The sequence below is a fragment of the Rasamsonia byssochlamydoides genome (genome assembly GCF_041956645.1).
Source record: "Rasamsonia byssochlamydoides strain NRRL 3658 unplaced genomic scaffold VTN77scaffold_58, whole genome shotgun sequence".
Classification (NCBI taxonomy): domain Eukaryota; kingdom Fungi; phylum Ascomycota; class Eurotiomycetes; order Eurotiales; family Trichocomaceae; genus Rasamsonia; species Rasamsonia byssochlamydoides.
In genome coordinates this window covers 121,531-144,403 of record NW_027192441.1, presented here as the reverse complement: position 1 = coordinate 144,403, position 22,873 = coordinate 121,531, and the positions used below count along the sequence as shown (strand labels likewise).

General features: G+C 49.9%; 8 protein-coding genes across 8 annotated transcripts; 6 read left to right on the top strand and 2 right to left on the bottom strand.

Moving 5' to 3' along the window:
• Positions 1-47: 47 nt before the first annotated feature.
• VTN77DRAFT_7195 (uncharacterized protein) lies at positions 48-1,158 on the top strand (the record flags this gene model as incomplete). The annotated part of the gene is made up of 3 exons (XM_069423557.1): positions 48-831; positions 884-1,068; positions 1,117-1,158. 3 exons carry the CDS (start codon positions 48-50, stop codon positions 1,156-1,158), a joined length of 1,011 nt encoding a protein of 336 aa, XP_069275552.1.
• A 1,362-nt stretch (positions 1,159-2,520) lies between these two features.
• VTN77DRAFT_7194 (uncharacterized protein) lies at positions 2,521-4,016 on the top strand (the record flags this gene model as incomplete). Its single annotated transcript, XM_069423556.1, has 4 exons — positions 2,521-2,774; positions 2,876-3,021; positions 3,125-3,753; positions 3,876-4,016. 4 exons carry the CDS (start codon positions 2,521-2,523, stop codon positions 4,014-4,016), a joined length of 1,170 nt encoding a protein of 389 aa, XP_069275551.1.
• Positions 4,017-6,006: 1,990 nt separating this feature from the next.
• On the bottom strand, positions 6,007-7,840 carry VTN77DRAFT_7193 (uncharacterized protein; the record flags this gene model as incomplete). The annotated part of the gene is made up of 4 exons (XM_069423555.1): positions 6,007-6,491; positions 6,542-7,660; positions 7,724-7,768; positions 7,819-7,840. The coding sequence occupies 4 exons, from the start codon at positions 7,838-7,840 to the stop codon at positions 6,007-6,009; spliced, it is 1,671 nt and encodes a 556-aa protein (XP_069275550.1).
• A 410-nt stretch (positions 7,841-8,250) lies between these two features.
• Positions 8,251-10,140, top strand: VTN77DRAFT_7192 (uncharacterized protein; the record flags this gene model as incomplete). The annotated part of the gene is made up of 3 exons (XM_069423554.1): positions 8,251-8,367; positions 8,422-9,447; positions 9,499-10,140. The coding sequence occupies 3 exons, from the start codon at positions 8,251-8,253 to the stop codon at positions 10,138-10,140; spliced, it is 1,785 nt and encodes a 594-aa protein (XP_069275549.1).
• Positions 10,141-10,449: 309 nt separating this feature from the next.
• Positions 10,450-11,659, top strand: VTN77DRAFT_7191 (uncharacterized protein; the record flags this gene model as incomplete). The annotated part of the gene is made up of 2 exons (XM_069423553.1): positions 10,450-10,587; positions 10,652-11,659. 2 exons carry the CDS (start codon positions 10,450-10,452, stop codon positions 11,657-11,659), a joined length of 1,146 nt encoding a protein of 381 aa, XP_069275548.1.
• Positions 11,660-11,794: 135 nt separating this feature from the next.
• Positions 11,795-12,271, top strand: VTN77DRAFT_7190 (uncharacterized protein; the record flags this gene model as incomplete). Its single annotated transcript, XM_069423552.1, has 1 exon — positions 11,795-12,271. One exon carries the CDS (start codon positions 11,795-11,797, stop codon positions 12,269-12,271), a length of 477 nt encoding a protein of 158 aa, XP_069275547.1.
• Positions 12,272-13,756: 1,485 nt separating this feature from the next.
• Positions 13,757-16,304, top strand: VTN77DRAFT_7189 (uncharacterized protein; the record flags this gene model as incomplete). The annotated part of the gene is made up of 8 exons (XM_069423550.1): positions 13,757-14,599; positions 14,667-14,858; positions 14,915-15,096; positions 15,153-15,264; positions 15,311-15,371; positions 15,432-15,715; positions 15,774-15,874; positions 16,031-16,304. The coding sequence occupies 8 exons, from the start codon at positions 13,757-13,759 to the stop codon at positions 16,302-16,304; spliced, it is 2,049 nt and encodes a 682-aa protein (XP_069275546.1).
• Positions 16,305-17,522: 1,218 nt separating this feature from the next.
• Positions 17,523-22,519, bottom strand: VTN77DRAFT_7188 (uncharacterized protein; the record flags this gene model as incomplete). Its single annotated transcript, XM_069423549.1, has 8 exons — positions 17,523-18,086; positions 18,141-18,524; positions 18,577-19,906; positions 19,954-20,207; positions 20,257-20,288; positions 20,343-20,897; positions 20,958-21,178; positions 21,234-22,519. The coding sequence occupies 8 exons, from the start codon at positions 22,517-22,519 to the stop codon at positions 17,523-17,525; spliced, it is 4,626 nt and encodes a 1,541-aa protein (XP_069275545.1).
• Positions 22,520-22,873: the final 354 nt, after the last annotated feature.

The following is a 22,873-nucleotide window of genomic DNA, read 5'->3' as shown; positions in this document are numbered from 1 at the left end:
CGTCTTGTTCATATGCGGAATCCACCCTGCAACGTCCGGCGCGAGCCATGACGGACCGATCCGGGCGCTGGAATCCTCGCCTGTCCACGGTGCCATCGCAGTGGTCGGAAGAACGCAAACAGAGTGCGCCATCCGCGAGCACCAGTAGGGAGCTGGTTGGCAAGCGAGAAAAAGGCCACTTGCGCAGCAAAACTGCATCGACGATCTGGATTGTGGACGAGTCGTCTGGCGACGAGCACCTCGACAGCTTATCGAATCTGCCGCAGTCCTCCTTGCGTCATATTCCCTCCGCCTTTCTCGACAGCAACTCTTCGGCCTCGCGATCGAACAGTGTGCGAAGCCTGAGGCGTCCGGGCTCCAGCTCCAGCTCAAGTATCGTTCTCAACACGCTTCCGAACTGGGTGCGGCTGTACTATAGCGGCAACTGGCGGAGTCTGCAGAATTCGGGGCTCACTTTCCTCGATAGCCGGCCCTCAACAGCTTCTCGACCGGCCTCGCCCGTGCGGTACATCAGCCAGGTTCCCGCCTCGGTATCACGACCACGGACCCGTCCGCGTGAGGATAGTGGAAATCCGCCGCGGTTGATTCTCGACCACCCGGCTGATCCTCGCAGCCACTGGAAGGGAGAAATTCAGCAGTCGGGCGAGGTCACTGAACGGCTACCGTCCGATCGGATGCCCAGGTGGTCACCGCATCTTCATCCAGACAAGAGTGAGCAGAACCCGCGAAACACGTGGACGGCGCCGTCGTTAGATTCTACCAGGGAGCCATTATTCGGACGCAGGAATGTTCAGATCTACTCATTCTGCTTGGGATTTGTATTTCCACTGGGTAAGTACTGAACTGGGATTTCTGTGTCGTCGTCCATACTGATTGCTTCTAGCTTGGCTCATCGCCGCTTTCCTCCCTCTTCCGCCGAAACCTGTCGCGGATGAAGAGGCGGTCGTTGGACCGTGCGTTGAGACTCGAATTCGAGAATTCGAAGAGAGGCGGTACCAAAACGCACGGTGGTGGAGGAACGTGAACCGAGTGATGATTCCGGTTGGCATGGCGATCGTCGCCGTTATCGTGAGTGCAGTCATAGGCAATATGACATGAAACTGACCTCTCGTCCAGGTCACCCTGGCTGTGGTGGGGACGACGATGGGCTTCTACTAGGGCCGCTCCGAGCCTTATCGGCTTCAATCCATGGATGATGACACTTGATGAGTTACGACTACCGACAAGCATAAACTTTATTCAGGCAGCAAAAGCAGATAGACCATTTCATGTTCGATTTGATGCTCGTTGACCCGCATCTATGACTCGATCTTTTACAACTTAGCATACTCGCCAACATGGTGATGTTCTCTTCCATCAGAAGAGTGTGGACTCTTCTTTACCTCTGCATCCAGCACCTCGAGCATCTCTCTTTCGTTGTGTACTTTTACCGTCTGTTGCACCGCCGCTGCAGCGGTGTCTCACTCTGACGTCTGCTTTGCGCTTTGCCTTGTCTTCATTCCTCCGTACGACTATTATGCGAATTTATGTCTCTGTGTATGTACATATATACGATGATGGCAGGTACACGTCTTTTGGCCGTCATGTCAACGACTTCTCAACGCCCTGAACGAATGTTACTGGTTGGCATAAATTTGTCGTTTGCTTCTTGGTATATTATTATCATAATTTGCTGTATCTAATTCTGAAGTTCATTGGAGGTTTTGGACAGCATAATCGGACGATAGATGGGCTGCATAGGTACCTACCTAGGTAGTTGTAGCAAGGTTCATAACTACCGTGTCCCATGGTCTTGCTGGGGATGAATTTGAGTTCCCTACTATCATGCTACGATTCCCTTGTTTCTGTAGATTGTTACTCGTACTCCGCAGTGTTTTTTTCTTTTTTGCAATATCACTGTTACTGACTCTGAACTAAAATTAAATAATTCACTATAATTCACTACAGTACATCAAGTGAGCCCAACTAGGTAGGTAGTTGACAGTTGATAGTTGATAGTGATGGAATCAGCTTGGACTGAATTCAAGGGACGGAGAGGACGGCCATAGCACGAAAGCGAGGAAAAAGTAATTACTCCGTACCGAGGAACGGATCGGCCGTATGCAAGGTACTCGGACCTACTCCTAACTTTAAGAACTTTTTTTTTTTAGAAAAAAAAATGGATTGATTTGCTATTATTGGCTAATAATGCCTACCTTGGTAGTAGTCCTGGTCCTGGTCCTGGACCCCTGGTACCTAAGGTACGGAGTACGGAGTCCTTAGTGTGCGGGGAACCTACCTAGTAAGTAGTGGGTATTATTAGGGATGCATAGCGTAATTTCAATTTCATGTAAAAAGGCTCTTGCATATGCAAAGAGAATAAAGAGGGGAAAAAAAAGAAGGGGGGACGAATTCGATATCGTCGATCGAACTGATTGACTGATTGACTGTCAATATCGAATCCAGCAAACCCAAACCCAACCCCAGAACCAAAACCAACAACAAAACAGAAGCAGAAACAAAAACACCACCACCACAACCATGCCCACGCAGTCCAAAGAAGACCAAGACCAAGACCTGCGAGTCGCAGGCTACGACTACAACTACCCACCCCGCCTCACCCTCCTTGAGAAACTCACCCTCTTCCGGAAGATATTCATCACGCTGGGGTCAATAATCTACCAGTGCATCGCGGGGATCTTCCGCGGCGTGTCGGGCGCAAAGTCTTATCGGGTGCACGTCGGCCATGCCGTGATTAGGGAGTTTAGTAGGAGGACGAGTTGGAAGGAGGCGCAGTAAGCAAGCACCCATATACACCTAATATATAATCCCGGAGGCTGGAGATCTATGGATGATTTTTTTTAGGGTAAAAGGCTGATTGATCTGATGCTGTCAGGTACCTAGGCGCCCCAACAGCAAAGGCGTATGAGCAGGTTGCGCAAAAGAGGGGCTTTGAGCCTGAGATTGTGACCCTTGATCACGGGGCAAAGGGTTTCTGGGTTGGGAGGAAGGATGCGAGGAATGTTGTTGTTTATTATCATGGTTTGTATCCATATATCCATATACACGGACTCGCTTTTTGTTTCTGTTTCTCTCTGCAGAGAAAGTATGACACGTGCCTAACGTTGATGATGAATGATCGCAGGAGGAGGCTTCCAGCTCCCCGCAGACAAGCTGCATTTCAACTTCTACGCCCGGATCGTTGACGAGTTCAACAAGGCGCAGCAGACGCAGCAGGGCCCGAATGACGGCAAGGATAGACTCGCGTTCTTCTTCCTCGGCTACACCCTCACCCCCCACGCATCCTATCCCACACAGCTGCGCCAATCCGTCGAGGCCCTCCGACACATCCTCACCACGCAGCCTGACCGATCGCCTTCGAGTATCTTCCTCGGCGGCGACTCTGCCGGAGGGAACCTCGCGCTGGCTGTGCTTTTGCATCTGAGTCATCCGCACCCGGAGATCGAGCCCCTCCCCCTGCCGCAGCAGCAGCCACTCGCCGGTGTATTCACGCTGGGCGCATGGGTAACGTTCCGAACAGACTTCCCTTCCGAAGCGATGAATCGGTACAAGGACCTTACGGGCAAGCCGCAAGGCGAGCGATGGGCAGCAGCGTACCTGGGCGGTAAGCCGGGGGATGCGTGGAACCAGCCGCTCCTGGCGCCAGTGGAATGGTGGGATGGAGCCAGGACGAAGGTGAAAGACGTGCTGTTTCTTGTTGGTGGGGATGAGGTGTTGCTGTCTGCTGTGGAGGCGTTTTATGAAAAATTCAAGGTATGCTGTCACTCTTTACCCTTTACCCTTTATCCGGTATTTTTCCATCTCCTGAGGGAGATGCGACTAGCTTAATACGTATGTATAGACGTACATACTGACTGGTATATGTGCTCGTGCAGTCAGCCGTCCCCAACAGCACCCTCGTCAAAGGCATTCATGAAGGCCACGTTGCGCCCATTTTCAATCCTGTTATCGGCATCAAGACGGAGACGCAGCAGGGAAGGGCGTTGAAGGAGTGGCTTGCTGCGAGGCTGCTGTAGCTAGCCCTATTCAGGTTATGAGTGAGAGCGATCACGTGTGAAGGAAGGGACGTAGTCGACAGATATGGACGGGAGTTCGAGTGCCTTTTGTCTCTGTCGGTTGTATATATGTACTTACATATTTGTATGATATACCTAGGTATCGCTTAAGTGAGTTCCGTTGTTAGTGAATACAATCCAGCCATGCAACCTAAGTATATCATGCAAACGAGTCATGAAAGATAGGACCAGATTTTTTTTAAAAAAAAAAACTACAGAAAACTCTTATCTCTATTTGTTAACCAGAATTCTCAGCGCTTATGAGTCATATGTTTGTACATACATAGTGATCAAAAACCCATAAACCAAGCATTTAAATTAAATACCCAAGACCTTTCAAAGAAAGGAGATGGGAAGATGAAGAAGAAGAAGCTAAATCAGCCATATTGATTTTTTTTTGGTGGGCTTAAAATAAAAACAGCCTGTTTTTTTTTTCTCACTTTCCTTGATCTCTTCTAAATCAGTGTTGTTCCTTTATGTTTAGGAGTTCCAAATTCAATCGTTTTTATTGGTCTTTATTGACAGCTTTTGAGGGACATTAGGTTATAAGTAGATATAATCTGGCTATATAATGCCTTAAGGATATATATATATAGGCTCTGTAACATAATATTGTTCAAGACAGCATCAAAACTAAAATGAAAGAAAGCCACAGAAAACTCTTATCTCTATTAACTGGAATTGTTAGTACTTAGGAGTCCTAAGTTATAGTCATCGTTAGTAACACCCATAAAACCAAGCATTTAAATAACTACCCAAGATCTTTGAAAGGAANGAAGAAGAAGAAGAAGAAGAAGAAGAAGAAGAAGAAGAAGAAGAAGAAGAAGAAGAAGAAGAAGAAGAAGCTAAACTGGCCCTATCAATTACAATTAAATTTTAGGGGCTTAAAATCAGCCTATTTTTCTCGCTCTCCCTTTCTTTTTTTATTCATCTTTTTCTACTAATCATTACTATTTTCTTTCATGTCATACTCATACATCCCAGGAGTGGTGGTAGTTCTAATCAAAATCCAGTCATCTTCTCGTTTCGTTTCCCTTGACAATAATATAATGTCTAAGTTTAGACATAGGCACTGCAACACGATAATAGTGATTCAAGACAGGACTAAACTGAAAAGAAAGAAAGGAAGGAAGAAAGAAAGCTACAGAAACTCGAACCTCTATCTATCTCCATTAATTAGATCTAATTAATATCTCATACAATAACCCAAACAGATGAGTATGAGTATCTATCCATATGTATGGACAGTACATACAGTACACAAGAGAGACAGACAGACGACCATACATAATACCAGAATCACATATATATGAAACCAGATCAGAAATCAGATGCTGGACAATATATATAGTGATGTGATTATGACCATGATAATAAGATTATTAATATGACTTATGACTAAAGTTTAATTAATACTCACTGAGAAAAGGTTGATAGACAAATGATTATAATATACAATATGATTTGAGTAGAGAGAGTAGTTTGCTTTGATTTGGTCTGGTGGTATTATTAAAATTAAATTAATTAATAAAAAAAAGAAACTCGAACCTCTTATCTCTATTAGTCATCTAATATCTCAGGCAATAGCCCGAACGGATGAGTCCATATATGTATGTATGTACACGAGAGACACTGTAATGCCAGAATCATACGGTATATATATAGAAATCAGATGCTTCTGACTTCAACGTGAAAGGTTGACATGACATGATCAGTTTGGTGATGGTATGGAATTAAATTAACAAAAGAGAAGAAACCCGAAACCGGAGTTAGAGCTCTATACTGCTTAGATACCAGCAGCAGGGTGTCTCTTCTCCTCCGTTGTAAATTGGTGAATGGTCGATCTATTTGAAAAAATAAATAAAATCATGCGAATTGTACTTGCATCGTCATGAGGCGACAACGGAACGTCTCACTGCTGACCAGAAACGTTTCTTCTCGAGAATGTTGTTTACATCTTCCTCCCCAATTTCTCCTCCACAAGCGCCTTCAGCTCCTGCGCATTCGGCATCGCCACCGTACTCCCATTCTTCCGCATCTCCTCGATCTCCTGCGTGATCTCTCTTACCGCGTCTTCGACCTCCTTCGAAGGATCGCCTGGCAGGCCGAGCATCGGCTGGGAGACGGGCTCTCTGCGGTCAGAGACCGCCCGCGGCACCCGAGGCCGGTTGCGTTTCTGCAACTGTCGGATCAGGAAGGCCTTGGCTGGAGTGGCGAAGAAGATCATGGCGCCGGCGACGGCGAAAATCCCGTAGAAGTACACGTGTGCCCAGACGTGGATCGTGTCGTTGAAATAGAGGATCAGGAATGGTGCTACGGTGAAGGACATGATGAGTTGCGTTGTGAACCAGCTGACGAAATCGTAGTATGGCTTCAAGGGAGTGGGCTTGGTGCCGTCTGGTGTGAGGAAAAAGGGTCGCACATGGCGGCGGAAGTCTGCTGATGTCAGAAGAAATAAAAAAAAGGAAACGAAAGGAGGTTCGTACTCTTCGCAACTGTCTGCACAAATGACGCCAGAACAAAAGTCAGATAGTATCCCGGGTAAAAGCCGTGCCAGAATGCACTCGTCGAAAAGGTCGCCAAGCTCGCGCGGAAACCAGGCTTCTTCCCCTTGGGCGTCACTCGCAGATAGATGTAATTCCGCAGCCAGTGGTTCGTGTTCTTGTTCCAATTCTCCACATAGCCACGGACATTCTGCGCCGTCTCGAGCCCCCACGGGTTGACGTTCTCCAGCCGATCCCAGAACACCTTGCCTGTCTTCGGGTCGAATCCGTTATACCCAAGGCCTGACAAGATACAGGCACCCTCTGTAAGCGCCCAAACGCCGTAATACTTGAATCGCGCGACAAATCCGACCATGTGCAGCATCCAAATCCGCCGGGGGAGAGAGTACTTCATGAATTCCTCGCTGAGGACAGTGTTGACATGATAGATCGGACCCAGCTTGATGAAAGCCAAAATCCACAACAACCCGATGATCATCTTTTTCAGCGCCGGCCGTCCGCTTCGTGGGATCTTGCGCTTCTTCCGTGTTGGCGGGATCTTGGACGGATCCGTCCCTGGAGGCACTTCAAACAGGGTAGTCTCAATCCAGCGACGGTAGTCGACGTATTCAAAAGCAGGCCCCGCGAACAGCGACGGGAAGAAGAGAACATAACCCGCGAAGTCGAGAATGCTCGGGAACTCGGTGATGGCGGCGTACTTTTGCGCATCCGAGAGCTCGCTCTGCGGCAGCCGACCGTCGTGGACGTTCCAGCAGAATGCGGACAGCTTCATGACCAGCACCATCTGTGCGCCAGTAATGTCGACCACCGACGCATCATTGACAATCTGTCGGTAAATATGGTTCACCGACATGTGTCCCATCAGGAAGACAAACCCGATCCAGGGCATCAGCGAGCCGTCCACATAGTAGGCGATCGCATACGTTCCCGCCGCGCTGTAGAGCAATGTGCGCACGCCGTCCCACAGATCAAACAGTCCGACCAGGTAGAAGATGGACACGGCCACGATGAATGCGTTCTTCTTCCATGGTTGCGCGTCCGGAATTCGTTTGAGGATGGCCGCCAAAGGGTACGACAACAGGAATGACGCAACAAGCTTTACTGGCAGTAGTTAGTGGACACTTTCCTTTTTTTTATTGCCTTTTTGGACTTTCGAGGACTTACACTCGTCGACAGAGGCTCCTGTCAGGTCAGCAAGATAGGAGAAAGCTAGAGACAAGTTAGTTGCTATTCTGTAAGAAAATACCAGCTGGACACACGTGTGTTGACGTAAGGCAGCATTGTGATGCAGCCGCAGAGCGTGCGGCGGTGTGATCAGAAGGCCGACATTCAGGAAGAAGAAAAACAAGAAGAGGAAGAGGTCTAGAGAATATTAATATTTTAAATAAAAAATAAAGGGAAGAGAGTGGGTAAATAAAATTTCAAGGTCAGCGGGGCATCAACCACGCAGAAGAAGCTATTCCATCATGTGCCTGCGGTCGGCGATGTAGACAGTTAGTTCGCTGGCTCTAACGCCAACCGATCGGCTTCCTTCAACGCCCTCGCCGATCTCCACACATCGCCTCCATCTCCTTCAAACAGGAATCAGGAATAATCAGTGGGACTCAGAACGACTGCCTTGTTAGCGAGGAAGTCCCCTCGTCACCGCCCTCCGGGCTTCGTGGGCGCATCCAGCTTCCACCACCACCACCATGGACGTCGTGGCCGCCGTCTCTGGGTATATCACCCGGATGGTGTCGGTCGGGGACGCGTCCACGCCAGGCTCATCTTCTGCCAAGATGAAGATCCTGCTTCTTGATAGTGAGACAGTGGGCGATGCGTTCTGCTGAGTTGACAGCGCGCGTGCTGACGGCTGCTCGCAGGTCCCCATCGTCTCGACCGCCATCACCCAGTCCGCCCTGCTCAACCACGAGGTCTACCTGATCGACCGACTAGACAACCAGTCGCGCGAGAAGATGCGACATCTGCGATGTCTCTGCTTCGTGCGGCCCTCGCCGGATTCCATCCAATTCCTGATCGATGAGCTCCGAGATCCCAAGTACGGCGAATACTACCTCTACTTCAGCAACATCATCCGCAAGTCCGCCCTCGAGCGGCTGGCCGAGGCTGATGACCACGAAGTAGTACGTGCGGTGCAGGAACACTTCGCCGACTTTGTGGTCATCAATCCCGATCTGTGTTCGCTGGGCCTGGGGTATCCAAAGCAGCGGATATGGAGCCACAGCCCCGACCTCTGGAACAGCGACGCGCTGCAGAGGACGACAGAGGGCATCATCGCCATGCTGCTGGCGCTGAAGAAGAACCCGTTGATCCGATACGAGAAAAACAGCTTGATGGCCAAGAAGCTGGCTACAGAGATCCGCTACCAGCTGACCCAGGAAGAGCAGCTGTTCAACTTCAGGAAGACCGATACTCCTCCGATCCTTCTCATTCTCGACCGTCGCGACGACCCCATCACGCCGCTCCTTACACAATGGACCTATCAGGCCATGGTCCATGAGCTCATCGGCATCAACAATGGAAGGGTGGACTTGAGAGACGTGCCCGAGATCCGGCCAGAGCTGAAGGAGATCGTGTTATCCCAGGATCAGGATCCGTTCTTTAAGAAGAACATGTACCAAAACTTCGGCGATCTGGGCAGCAATATCAAGGAATACGTCGAACAGTACCAGGTGAAGACGAAGAGCAACATGAGCATCGAGTCGATTGCGGATATGAAGCGCTTTGTGGAGGATTACCCCGAATTCCGCAAGCTCTCGGGCAACGTCAGCAAGCATGTCACTCTGGTGAGTGAACTGAGTCGGAGGGTAGGCGAGGATAACCTTCTGGACGTGAGCGAGTTGGAGCAGAGTCTGGCATGTAATGATAATCATGCCAGTGATCTTCGAGTAAGCCAACCCACCTTATCACTGTAAGAGTCTCGGATTGACCGTCATTAGGCTCTACAAAGGATAATCCCAATGCCGACTGTTCCTGCTGAGAACAAGATCCGTCTGGTAGCCCTGTACGCCATTCGCTACGAGAAACAACCATCCAACTCGCTCCCTCTCTTGCTCGACCTGCTCACCACTGCCGGTGGCGTGCCTCGACATAAAATTAATATTATTCCGAAGCTATTGGCATATCACCATTCGCTGCAGGCTCCTCCTGTGGCCGGTGGCTTCTCCGATCTGTTCGAGTCGACAGGATTCTTTTCAGGCGCCCGAGATCGCTTCAAAGGCCTGAAAGGCGTCGAGAACGTCTACACGCAACATTCGCCCCGACTGGAAGCGACATTGCAGAACCTGATCAAGGGGAAACTGAAAGAGTTGCAGTACCCCTTCCTCGAGGGCGGTGGACACACGAGAGACAAACCCCAGGACATTATCATCTTCATGGTGGGCGGTGCTACATACGAAGAAGCCAAAACGGTTGCTCAAGTCAACGCCAGCTCGCCGGGTGTGCGCGTTGTTCTAGGGGCGACTACCATCCATAATAGCACGACATTCCTGGAGGAAGTGGATGATGCTGTGGGCAATTGGCCTGAACCGTCTCCATCGACGCCAGCAGGTCGATTACGGAGAGAAATCGGACGATCATAGTTTCATTGGGATTGAAGAATAGGCGTTGGTGGTTATATTAATAAATAGGAAGCCATCTTGTAGGGCTAGCAGATATTTATATGAATTGATCTGTAATATTGCTGATGGTAGTATTTTCTCTGTCTTTTTTATACCTGTAGAGTAGGGCTTTACTGATGTGTATACTACATACTGCGGCAAGAATTGGCGTCCGGTGGAACCTCCCCGGATCCCCCACCATCGTGCGGAGAAAAGGACCTTTGTTGTCAGCTGCTCTCACTTCTCAATCGTTCTCCTCTCGGGTTCAACTCCTAGAGGGCAGTTTGCACAATGGATACCTTCAGTAGTCCTCCAAAAACCGCAAATGCTCTTTCTCCGTCCTCTGCCGCACGAGACACCCGGGTGCAGCTCCCTTCGACCACCGACCCCCCCGGCCCGCAGAATCCTCCCAAACAGCTCGTATGGTTGGTAAGTCAGCAACAACTTAACGAATTAATTCGCTTCTCAGATGTCTGACACGGTCAATTCCTAGATATTTGGCGCTACCGGCCACATGGGCCGCTCCCTCGTCAAGGCTGCGCTCATCCACAACGATCTCGTCGCCGCTGTCGGCCGCACGTTCGAGAATAGCTACGAATCCATGCAGAAGATGCAGGCCGAGAACGAGAATTGTTTGGGACTGCTATGCGACGTACGGGCGAGGGAAACCGTGCGGGAGGTTATCGACAAGACGATCGCACATTTCGGCCGCATTGACATTATCGCCAATTGCTCGGGCTACGGCGTCATCGGGGCGTGCGAAGATCAGGACGATTTCGATGTCCGAAATCAATTCGAGACGAACTTCATGGGGACGTTGAACATTATCCAGCTCTCTCTGCCGTATTTCCGCGAGAGGAGGGCCGGACGATATCTCATCTTTAGCTCTACGTCGGGAGCCCTGGGCGTGCCGGGCTTAGGGCCCTACTGCGCCTCCAAGTACGCGGTGGAAGGGCTGATGGAGAGCATGCTCTACGAGGTCGACAGCTTCAACATCAAAGGCACGCTGGTCGAACCGGGTCATATCCGGCGTGACGATGTCACCAACCCGCTGTCTCCGGGCAGGCCTGGAACCGCAGGCGACGAGAATCATCTGGGCGCTCCGCTGCCTGCCTATGGCCATTTCTTCATCAAGCCGACGAGCGAGCCGTATCGCACGCCCACTTCGCCTGCCGCACATGCCAAACGCATGCTGCAATGGCTGGGCGACAAGCAGCCTGTCAGCGCAGTCAAGGCTGCGGAGCTGGTCTGGCAGTTGGGGCATTGCTCGTTTCCGCCGCTGAGGTTGCTTCTGGGGTCGTACGCGGTGGAGAGTGTCCGCGACAGGCTGAAGTGCATTATTGAGGAGATTGAGGACTGGAGGCATTTGAGTTTTCCACTTCCGGATCAGCAGCCTGTTAGTGATGCTACGAAGGACAAGACTCCTGCGGCAGAGAAGAGTGACGAAGACGCAGCGGCGGCGGCAGAAGTACCTGCGTCTGCGTCTGCGTCTGCGTCTTAGAAATGATGCATGTCGAATCATCTACACAATCAACGCCCGAAGATTCAAATGAAATGAAGCCATGCGTCGAAGACGGCTGAATCGTTGCCCCAGAAGTTAGCACAAATCCCGTGCTACGTCGACATCCACGTCAATATGATTTCAGCTTTTGACGGCTTCTATCTAACACCATGCGAGAAGAGAAGAGATTGCGCGAAAAGCCTTCAGAAAGTCAAATCGTCCTTGTCGCCCCAAGACAGTACGCAGCTGCGATACCAGAAGTACAGGCGATCTCAAGCATATTCTTCCGTTCGTTCAGTCAAAGAGACTTCTTGTCAGGCTGTTCGTCTTGGTCAGCAGTTGTTATCGCAGGACGGCATCTTCTCTACTACCCTGGAGGTCCCGACCTGGACTGCAGACGAAATTTCTACACTCTTGGAGAGAGATACGTCGTCTGGCGATGGCAGAAGACCCAGATTCGGAAAGGTGAACATTGTGGGAAGATTTAGAAGAAGGGTAGTAGTCCCACAACTTCATGTTAAACCATCGAGAGACTCTCCAAGAGCACGCCTGATACATCTGGCATTCGATTGCCTGTACAAGAAGCAGCGCCATCAGCGGGAGCACCATTAACTTTACTGAAGTCGTCACTAAATCGAAACCTGCGAAGGATGGTCTTGTTGACATCTATCTGGCATCAAGATATTTGATGCACTTGAGGATCCTTCCCAGCTTTTTTATCTCACCGGAAAGATCATCCACAAGGGGAGTCAGACTCGGAGAGACGTTCGTCCAGTTAATTGTTCCTTCCTTCCTTCCAAAAAGATATCTACAGCTTACAGTACATACCTTCGGGGATCATCATGACAGGATTGGCGAAAGAAGTCGAATGTGTGTCGAAAGATTGGCGATCGGCCTTTGACGCTGTCACATGGTCAACTCGCTCCGTACTTGGATTTATCGAGTCTAGACGTTTCCTGATACCCGTTTGATACCCGTTTGTTTGAGACACGTTGTCCAACACGACGATGTTGATTTCTCTGATACTGTGTCAATGTCAGTGTGCATGACTACAGCAAATTGATGTTCTTGTTAGTCATCACTCTTCGGCCTGCACTCCAGAAAAGAGTAATGGCACCATTCAGAGATTCTATCAAGGCTCAACACAGGTATCTGATGGATGAAAACCGGCAATAAAATTGACACTGCTTAAAAAAATTTTCGGCAGCCCTACTCCTACAAATGCAACGCTTTTCCTCTTTTCATTCTTGCAAGTTGATGGCTTTGCTTCGACTGATTATGGCGTGGCACAGTTTGACTGTCCCATAGAATGTAGGATATGTCTGGCACAGTAGCAGATAAGTGCATTAGATTTCCAGTAGACAAGATATATTGTACTCCGTCCGTACTGTGTAGAGTCCCTTGATCCTTTCAAATACGAATGAACATATGACAACCATACTGTACATTACATATATAGAGAGAGTACATACATACAACTCCATCAAACAAATTCTTTGAATCCAATTCCCAGATCTTGATGCTGATGCAGCCTGGCAACCAGCTTCACTCTGTAGTATGCGTAAGGTTAGTCTCCTGCAACGAAGATCAGCACTAACTGCATCAGGAACACTCTACCCACGTGACTGGAACCTCTCAGCGCAGTCAGTCATCGTGGACGAATCAGAATCACACTCAGCATCTGCGATAACTACAGATCGTATATTACTTAGCGCGAGGCAAGCTACAAGTGAGTCTCTTGAGGAGTCACCTCATCACAAGATCTCTCCTGATGGCTCAGTGAAGGGAGGGCCTGCCAGACCACGCTCGCGTTGGCGTCGTGTCTTCCCGCCTGAATTTAAGAGATGGTTACTACTACTACTTACATGTAAACAAACGCTCCTCCTTTGTCTACTCTCCTTGTGAGACTGTTTTTATAGGGTTGTCTCACATTTTCTCTCTATAGCACATCGTTCAATGAGCGTGTTGACTTCAGTCTGCCGCTTGCGTCTCGTTTGCCAGCTTCCATCCACCATCAGGACTTTTCCACTGGTACCATCACTATCGAAGTTGCAGAGCAGGTACTACTCTCCGGAAACAGAGAGGAAATTCTTAAGAATGGATCCGGAGGAATATGAAGATCCGGCCCTGAGGATGGCGATTGAAGAGTCTTTAAGAGATCAGTCCTCAAAACATCATGCAGGGACTCAACGCGACGTTGTCGATCTCACAGCTGATTCGGATGACGACGAGTTGCGTCCGCAGGCAGCCAGGTCAGTAGATCTTGCCGCTGAGGAGATTGATGATGAGGAAGACGAAGACCTGAAGAGGGCCATTGCGTTGTCGATGCAGGAGATGAATAGCCATTCTCCACAGCCACAGCCAGAAGAAGTTGGCAAAAATGACGCCCATCACACTTCTCAGAAAGGAAAGAACTCCAATTCGAATTCTGCTCCTCCCAACGTATTTGGGCTACTCGGTATAGACCGGAAAAAGCAAGAAGAGGAGCGTCTGGCTCGTGTTGCGAAACGGAAGGCTGAGCAGAACATTTCGCCGCCGCCGGCGAGCAGGGAAACGAAAAAAGCAAGACCTAATCTGACTGAGAAGGAAAAGGCAGCGACATCGTCGTCCAATCCATATATAAGCTTGGGTCAGCCAGCTACGACTCAACCAAGTTCATCTCATGCCAGAGCCGCGACTGAAAAAGGAAAGCCAGCAACGAATGTGACCCCATCCTCCAACCCATCAATCCAGTTCCCCAAGGGCGTCGTGAAGAAGACATGGGTCTTTGGCTGCCCCAGGAAGGGCGACGACATCAAGATCGAGGAAGTCTTCCAGCGGTCCGATCTGGAGCTTGCCATTCTGAGCGCCTTCCAATGGGATATGGAGTGGCTGTTCTCGAAGCTGGACACGGCCAGAAGCAGGTTTGTCTTGGTGATGCAGGCGAAGGAGGAATCTACGGTAGGCATTCTCCTTGACGAAGTCTTGTTGACTCTTGTTTTCGTGTCTGATGAGACTTGTTCTGTAGAAACGTCAATACGAGGCGGAAACAGCGCAGATGAGCAATCTCCGATTGTGCTTCCCGCCCATGGACGGACAGGTCAATTGTATGCATTCGAAACTTATGCTCTTGTTCCACCCGAACTATCTGCGAATCGTCATTCCAAGCGCCAATCTGGTACCTTATGACTGGGGTGAAGCCGGCGGAGTTATGGAGAATGTAAGAGATCTCTACCAGCAGACGAGCCAAATTACTGATTCATATCGATTGATTAGACCGTCTTCCTTATCGACTTGCCAAAGAAGCCTGCACACAGCACGAGTGAAAAGCCCACGACGGCCTTTTTCGAGGACCTCGTCTACTTTCTACGCGCGAGTACGCTGCATGAGAATCTTATCGCGAAGCTTTCGGATTTCGATTTCAGCGAAACCGCCCGGTTTGCTTTTGTTCATACGATGTAATCCTCCCTACCCCTTACCCAGAAGAGTATTGTATTGTTCTGACATGTCACAGTGGTGGATCCCACACCGGCGACGCATGGAGACGAACCGGTCACTGCGGCCTAGGAAGAGCTGTGACGGCGTTGGGCCTACGAACTCACAAGCCAGTGAACATTGATTTTGTCGTAAGTAGCTCGATCGATATTGCATGCACAGAACTAAGTCAAACAGACCTCCTCTGTCGGATCGTTGACGGATGAGTTTCTGCGATCTATCTATCTCGCATCGCAAGGTAGGAAGTTTTTGCTACGAAGAAGTTTTGCTATTCTGCCGGCTCATTCTGACGCCTCAGGCGACGATGGCTTAACGGAATTCACCCTGCGCACCGCGAAGACGTTCCCAGCCAAAAGCCCATCCGATCCCAGCATCCTTGTCCAGAAGACCACCGGCGCAGAGTGGAAGGATCACTTCAGAGTGTACTTCCCGTCCGAGCGCACAGTGAAGGAATCCAAAGGCGGGCCGATGTCTGCTGGGACGATTTGCTTCCAGGCGAAATGGTACGCAGGACCGAAATTCCCCCGCCACGTCCTGCGCGACTGTATCAGTCGGCGGGAGGGGTTGTTGATGCATAACAAGGTAGAGACAATTAACTGTCCTGTTGTTGGAACCGGGCCATTGGCTGAGATTTCTGCAGATGCTTTTCGCGCGGCCTGAAACGCCTATCCGGCTTGCGGACGGGTCTGTCTGCGAGGCGTGGTCGTATATCGGCAGTGCGAATCTATCTGAGAGTGCGTGGTATGTACATACTTCGTTTCTCTTGTTTCAACTTTCCATTACTTTCCCTTGTTCAATTCCCATGACTATACCTGATTGAAACTTTTTTTTTTCGAATCCCGACTCGCCTTGGCTTGCCTTCTCTCTTTTAACCAAATATATTACGTGCTATAACAGGGGCCGCCTCGTCCAAGACCGCAACACAAAAGAACCAAAACTCAACTGCCGAAACTGGGAATGCGGCGTGTTGGTTCCCATCATTCGCCCAGCACCAGCATCACCCGATGATAGAGACAGCAAAATCGACGATAAAGAGAGGAAGAACAGAGACAAAGCTATGGATATGGATATTGAAGACGTATTCGGCGACACGGTTCCCGTGCCCATGCGCGTCCCTGCTCGTCCGTACGAAGCGGATTTGAAGCCGTGGTTTTATTTGGAGGGTATGTAATTGTTAAACTAGATTAGATTAGTCTGATTAGACCTGTGGGAACGGGACTGGACTGGACTGGACAAGGACAGGGAGAAAAAAAAAGGAGGGTAAGGAAGGGCAAGGAAAGGGACTTGCGGTATCTTTCAATCTTTCAATCTTTCAATCATCCGGTAGGGAGACTAGACTTGGGTAGGGTAGCTAGGATCAATGGATTAATCATATACAGGGCAGATAGATCCAACCAACCATTCGGAATAATGAATTAAATAAATAAATACGATTTAAATTATTTAGTTAGGGATTCAACTTTGCCCATTTTCCTTTCCTGCGTTGCTACTATTTCTTTTCTTTTTTCTTTCTGGTTTCTTCTCTGGTTGCCCCTTCTGCTTTCTTATCTAATTTAATTTCTCTTTTTTTTTCTCTTCTAATTTGTCGTCTCTCTATAATAACATATGTGCATGTATGCATGCATACAGGCATGCATATACTACCTATTCTATCGTATCGTATCTTGTTCCCCCGTCTTTCTTCGTTTCCACCTCTGTCTCCGTCTCTGTCTAGATCCATCCTGCTAGCATAGCGGGCGTTCTGTTCCTCGTGTTCTTTCTGTTCCTCTATATATCAATGTCAATTCACATATGTATTGACATATGTATGTATATGCATGTATATGTATATATGCTCTTGCTCTTGCTCTTGCGTTTGCATGTGCGTGGGTAGCTCCTCCAATCCAGACCAAAACTGCTGAATGAGTTTGGAAAAAAGGTGGACATGATGCTTTTCACTTTCCCCTTTTTTCCGTTGGGAATGATCATATCAACAATCAAAAATCAACAATGGACAAGAAAAAGGGGGAAAAATGAAGAAAAGGGGGGAACTGAGACGCAATCGACCCGAGATCGAATGAAGACTGCTCTGGGAATATTCGCTATGCAGATGCAGGAACCAACCGACACTGAACCGAAAAAAAAGAATTAATAAATAAATAAAAAGGGAATTAAAAGAAGAAGCGCCGAACGCCCGCTTGAGGCTATGCAAAAAATAATAAAATCAATTACAAAATGGATAGAATGATGATGCGATGTCGTTAAGATAAACAGCATAGAGCATTAGAGAAGAAGCACTTTTGGATATATGCTCGGTCGGTGAAAGCGGTCCATCGGAAAGTGTTAGTTCCCCTCCGCTCTGCTCTAGAGAGGACGTATAAGAATATCGAGAAAAAGAAATGGGGTTATATCAGGCTGACACCACTTTCTCAGCTTTCTTCCTCCTCGTCGTCAGGCCAGCGATGGCACGCTTAATTCTGTCGATCACCCGTCCAGCAAAGCCAAAGATGTATCCCATGCCAAACGTCCACCCGCGGATGCGCACCGTGTAGATGAAAAAGTACACCAGCACCCAGTTGATGATGACAAAGGCGAGGAAGATGCCGAAGCAGCGCCACTTGTCGTTGTCGTGCACGTTCAGCGTGTGCATGTACTCCCTGCCGTCGCGGTACGGACAGTAGCTGCAGTCGGACGTCGCGTTGGGGTTGGCCAGATACCCCGCTCGAGCGACGTTGGCTACGAAGTTGCCGGCATACTCGCCGCAAGTCTGTCCCGGGGGAGGGTTGAAGTATGTTGCTTCTTGGGGAGCGCAGACGACTTTTGCTGAGGGGAGGATGCTGGAGAATACGCCGCGGAACCACCAGGTCGTCGGGTTGATGTAGTACATCCAGTATTTCCAGAAGGCGGGGTATGCACTGTATGGCCGTACAATACCGTTGAAAAGGTTGACCATGGTGAAGAAGAAGGGCAGGACCTGCAGAACGTCAGCCACCAATCTTCATGACGGACGACAGGGGTAAGTGCTTACATTCGAGATGACCGTGAAAGACGGCGCGAACGCGCAGATCCATTGACCCCAACTCGCTTGGAACAAGAAGAACAGCATCGTCATCAAGAAAACGTAACCCGCAGAACTGGAGTCCGTCGGAAGACCAGTCGGATAGTACCACAACAACCAGTACACAATACTCGTAATGATCGCCGCTGGGATCTCGCAGACGACGTTCGCCGTACAGAACGCAACCCACCCATAGATTCGACTAGGGTATTCACGAGCCTCCCACAACGCACGGTTCATGTAGAACTTCGGGACGATACTGTTCATCACGATCGGAGGAATCAATATAATCAAGAAGACGGAGAACATCCGGTCCTGCATGCTGGAGATCGTCTCGCCAAGTTGCCAGAAAGTCTTTCATAAGTTAGCAGAATGAAAATTCCCACATATCTGGGACGGGACTTACAAATCCGTTGAATATGCCAATGATCACACTCACAAACAGTTTCCCGTAGTAGTAGGAGGGGTCCCTCCAGTACTGCAGGAAAAGTCGCTTCGTGAGCAAGGCCGTTTGCGTCGTTACTGGCGCCGCGAATTCATATTGCTTGCCCACCTCGGGAGGTGGAAGCTTGCTGCGCTCCTCCACGATGCGTTGGATCTCTTGCAGGACCTGCCGGTTCTGCTCTGAGTTCCGCCATTCCTCGTTCCAGTCAATCTGCTTCCCGTTTCTGATAATGGGCTTAGCAGCCGTTTCAAGAATGAACTCCGCGACGTTTTTCGATGGAGGGCACACGACCCCGCGCTCGGCAAAATACTGGATCACGTCACGTCCATCTTGGCCGACAGGTCCAAAATAGAACGTGTTGCCACCAGGGTTCAGGGCCAAGATCATATCAAACTGTTGAATCAGCATCGACGAAGGCTGGTGAATCGTGCACACAATGGCCTGGCCCGCTTGAGCCAGCTTCCGGAGAAACCGCACAATCGAGAAGGCCGCTTGACTGTCTAGACCACTGGTCGGTTCATCCAGGAACAGCAGAAGATTAGGCTTGGCAGCTAGTTCAACTCCAATCGTCACCCGCTTCTTCTGTTCCACTCCGAGGGAGTTGATGATCGCGTCTTGGATGTCTTCAAGCTCCAGCAGGTTGATGATCCGGTTGACATAGTCGATTTTCTCCTGTCGGGGGATATTCCTATCTTGTCGAAGGATGGCAGAAAACTCCAGGGCCTCGCGAATCGTAGCAGTCCCGTCATGCAGGTCCATCTGCTCGCAAAAGCCCGTTCCTCTCTGAAAATCGGGTCCTAGAGGTCTCCCATCGACGAGCATATCTCCCGTCACAACCCCCGTCTTCTGGCGCTGAGCCAGCGTGTTGAGAAGGGTGGTCTTTCCTGCCCCTGACGCACCCATCAGAGCAATCATGATGCCAGGCTTAGCGTAGCCATTGACTCCGTTGAGCAGTTTCCGGTGCCCATTGCCATAGGGAACCGTGTATTCGACATTGGACCAGGTGAAAATCCGGTCGCTGGTAGTGAGACTGTTCAACGCTTCATCGTTTCCAGTAGAAGTAGAAGTACCTCCCGACGAATTGGCCTCCACCTGCTTTGCCTCTTCGTCGTCACGGTTCTTGCTTTGTTCTTTAGCAAGGTTTTTCGTCCGCCGAGATTTCTTAAAGACCAAGGCACCCCCTCCGCCTCCTACGAAGGAGAGAGTCTCGGCCGCAATGACGGTGACAAGAATGTACAGCACAGTGAAGGCGATGACTACACCAAAGTTCCGCCACAGGTGATGCCGTGTACTACGAACGTAAGCGATGGCTCTGGAAATCACCTCAGGAATACTCACAAATTGAATGAAGTTTCGAGATATGCCGCTCCGGAGACGGTTTTATTATTAAGTTGCGACCCTGGCAAGGAACAGCTCTGATAGGCGGGATCGACACCTGGACCCTGTGGAACAAGCATCGACGGGGCACAGTCCATCTCACGGTCGGAGAATTCATTTGCGAGGACGGCTTCGTAGGAATACGAAATGGGGTTGACGTAGATCAGCCAGCCAAACCAGATGGAATCACGGATCAGAGTAGGTTTGGGAATAACCTAGAAGGAGTTAGATTAACCCGAAAATCAGACGAATTGCAGCACTTACGTATCCGACAAAGATGACCAGCAAGTTCAGAGCTTTCCTCGTCAGTGTCACTGATCACAAATCTCGTTTCGGGTGTTGGAACTTACCAATTCCTCCGAATCGAACTGCGTCGTCTATCGTCGGAGAAAGGGCTGCGAACATCCGGTACATTGACGTGATGCAGATCGTAGTCGTGTACACGAAAAGCGCAAAGATCCAAAACTTGGATACGTTCACATCCAACCCCGCCATGAAATATACGATGACCGTGAAAATCGCGCACATGGTGAAGATAAACGGAAAGTCAACAACGACCCGGGCGATTGAGACTGCCGAAGGTCGATAAAAGGCGTAGTTTTTGTGACGCTGGATAATCACTCTTCCCGACACCGCAGGCATCAATTCGGTCAACTGCAGCCAGCCAAGGAACAGGACGGAGAAGAAGAGTACACCACCCCTTGAGAATGCTCCACTAGTATCCAGGGATTGGCCGTAGAACAAGGAGCTGACAATCAGAGCGTTCGAGATGATGATAAAGAACTTGGTGTACAGAGAAGTCTTGTCACCCCACAAGAGCCAGAACTGCCTCTTCACACATGCTGCGACCTGTCGCGGGAAGGAGACCGTGTACGGGGACTTCTTCGATACAGTCTTGCTCTTGGCTGTTTGATTGTTAGCAGGATATAAAAAGAGAGATTAAAAGAGAAATAGTTGGAACATACATTGCCCCACGGATTGCTGGAATCGACGGGTATCTGCCTTTTCCGTGTCTTGCAACCACTTCTCGTACGCAGCAATATCGTCCAAGACACGTTTATAGGCGTCACTCTTCCGGAACACGGCTTCAAGCTCTTCAGCCGTCTTTGGGGTGGAGGCTTCACGACCAGGCTGGAATTGGCGCGCATTGGGGTCGCAAAGAGAGGTAAGGAAATCGGCAGTCGTCCTAGTGGTGAGTTAGCCAATCTGCAAGTTTAGATTTAGGTGCAGGAGAACCGTACGCTTGCGGAGGACAGTAGAAGCCAAGATCTATAAAGTACTGCTTGGCCTCTTTTGCTGGTCCTTGGTAGAGCATCCGTCCCTCATCGATAACCAGAACCTTGTCCATGAGCTCATATATTCCCTCTCCAGCCTGGTACAACGTGACAAACGTCGTTCGCCGGCTGACGTCGGTCATAATCCGCAGCGACTTGGCATAATCCAGAGCAGTGCTGGCATCCAAGCCTCGGGTCGAGTTGTCCCAGCAGACCACGGTCGACTTCGTCGCCAACGTTTCGGCGATACTGACACGCTTTCTCTCGCCGCCAGAGACACCCCGCACATACTCGTTGCCGACAAGAGTGTTCTTGGTGTGGCTGATGCCGAACATCTTCATCAGGGCCTCGATAATGATGGGTATGCTCGCTTGATCATTCTTCTTGGTCTTATTCATCAGCGAAAACTTGAGCGTCTGCCAAACAGTGAGGGTTGCAAAGTGCTGATCATCTTCAGGATTGTAGTTGACTTCTCCCCGAAAGTGCTTGTGCTGCTCTTCCGCCGGAATACCACCGTAGCTGACCTCGCCCAAAACCGCCGCATAGCCGGCGCGGTCATTTGCAATGGCCTTCAAAAAGGTCGTACATCCCGCTCCGGGCCGGCCCAGGACCATCATCATCTCTCCGTCTCGAACGACACCGCTGAAATCACGGATCAAATCCCTGGTTGGGGGGCGCTTCCCAAACCGGATCGCTGGGAAGAAAAATTGTACGATACGGTAAAGGTCGGGTCCAAAGGTGCCAATGATTGCATCGGGTAGCGTCTTCACGAAAGATGCCGAGGACTGCACGCCTTTGACCGTCAGGTTCTTGAACACAACCCCGACCTTCTTGGCCGACTCTCCAGTTGTAGTCCTCGGTTCCAAAGTCCCGCCTAGAAGGAATTCACTGAGGTCAAAATTTCCAGCAGCGACGTCCGAGTCTTCTACGGATGACTCCGCATCCATCACATATTCCTCATCTTTCATGTCCCCTCTCTGACTATGAGACGTACGTAACCGACTGGGCTGATGAAAGCGTTGGGAAGTGACGGAGCGGGATCTCTGAAGGCTGAGACGCGTCAGTTCCCTTCGCATTTCCTCCCAATCTTCCATGGCTGCATGTCGAGACACCGGTTCGCCCTCTCGCTCACCCCAGCGGCCCTCGATGCTGGTTTGCGACGGGCTCGCAATCGTGGATGCTTCCGTCGACTCTGGGGGAGTCTCTCTCTCTGCCCGTCCTTCTTCGGAGCTACTCCCGGGTGTCGCCGCCATTTTGTCAATGCTACAAACGTGCTGCGTTCTGGCAGGTATATGACAAGAGACCAATGCAACTGCTGTCAGATTAGAATGGTGATAGATACATGGGAATTTAGGACAGAAAACAGCGTGACAAAAGAAAGGCCCGTGAAGTTGTTCGCACGACTTGGGCAATCCAGAACAATCAGAAACGCGTGGTAGCAGCCCCAAAGAAGGGGCAGCAGGAAAGTGAGGAAGAGGGGAAGTCGCAATCAATGGAAGCAGATTGCAGTGTCTGACAGGCAGAGAGAAAGGAAGGAAAAGGTGAAGGGAAAGCACTCAATAAAAGGTCCATGATCGCGGAGCCGATAGATAAGGTCCTGGATCTAG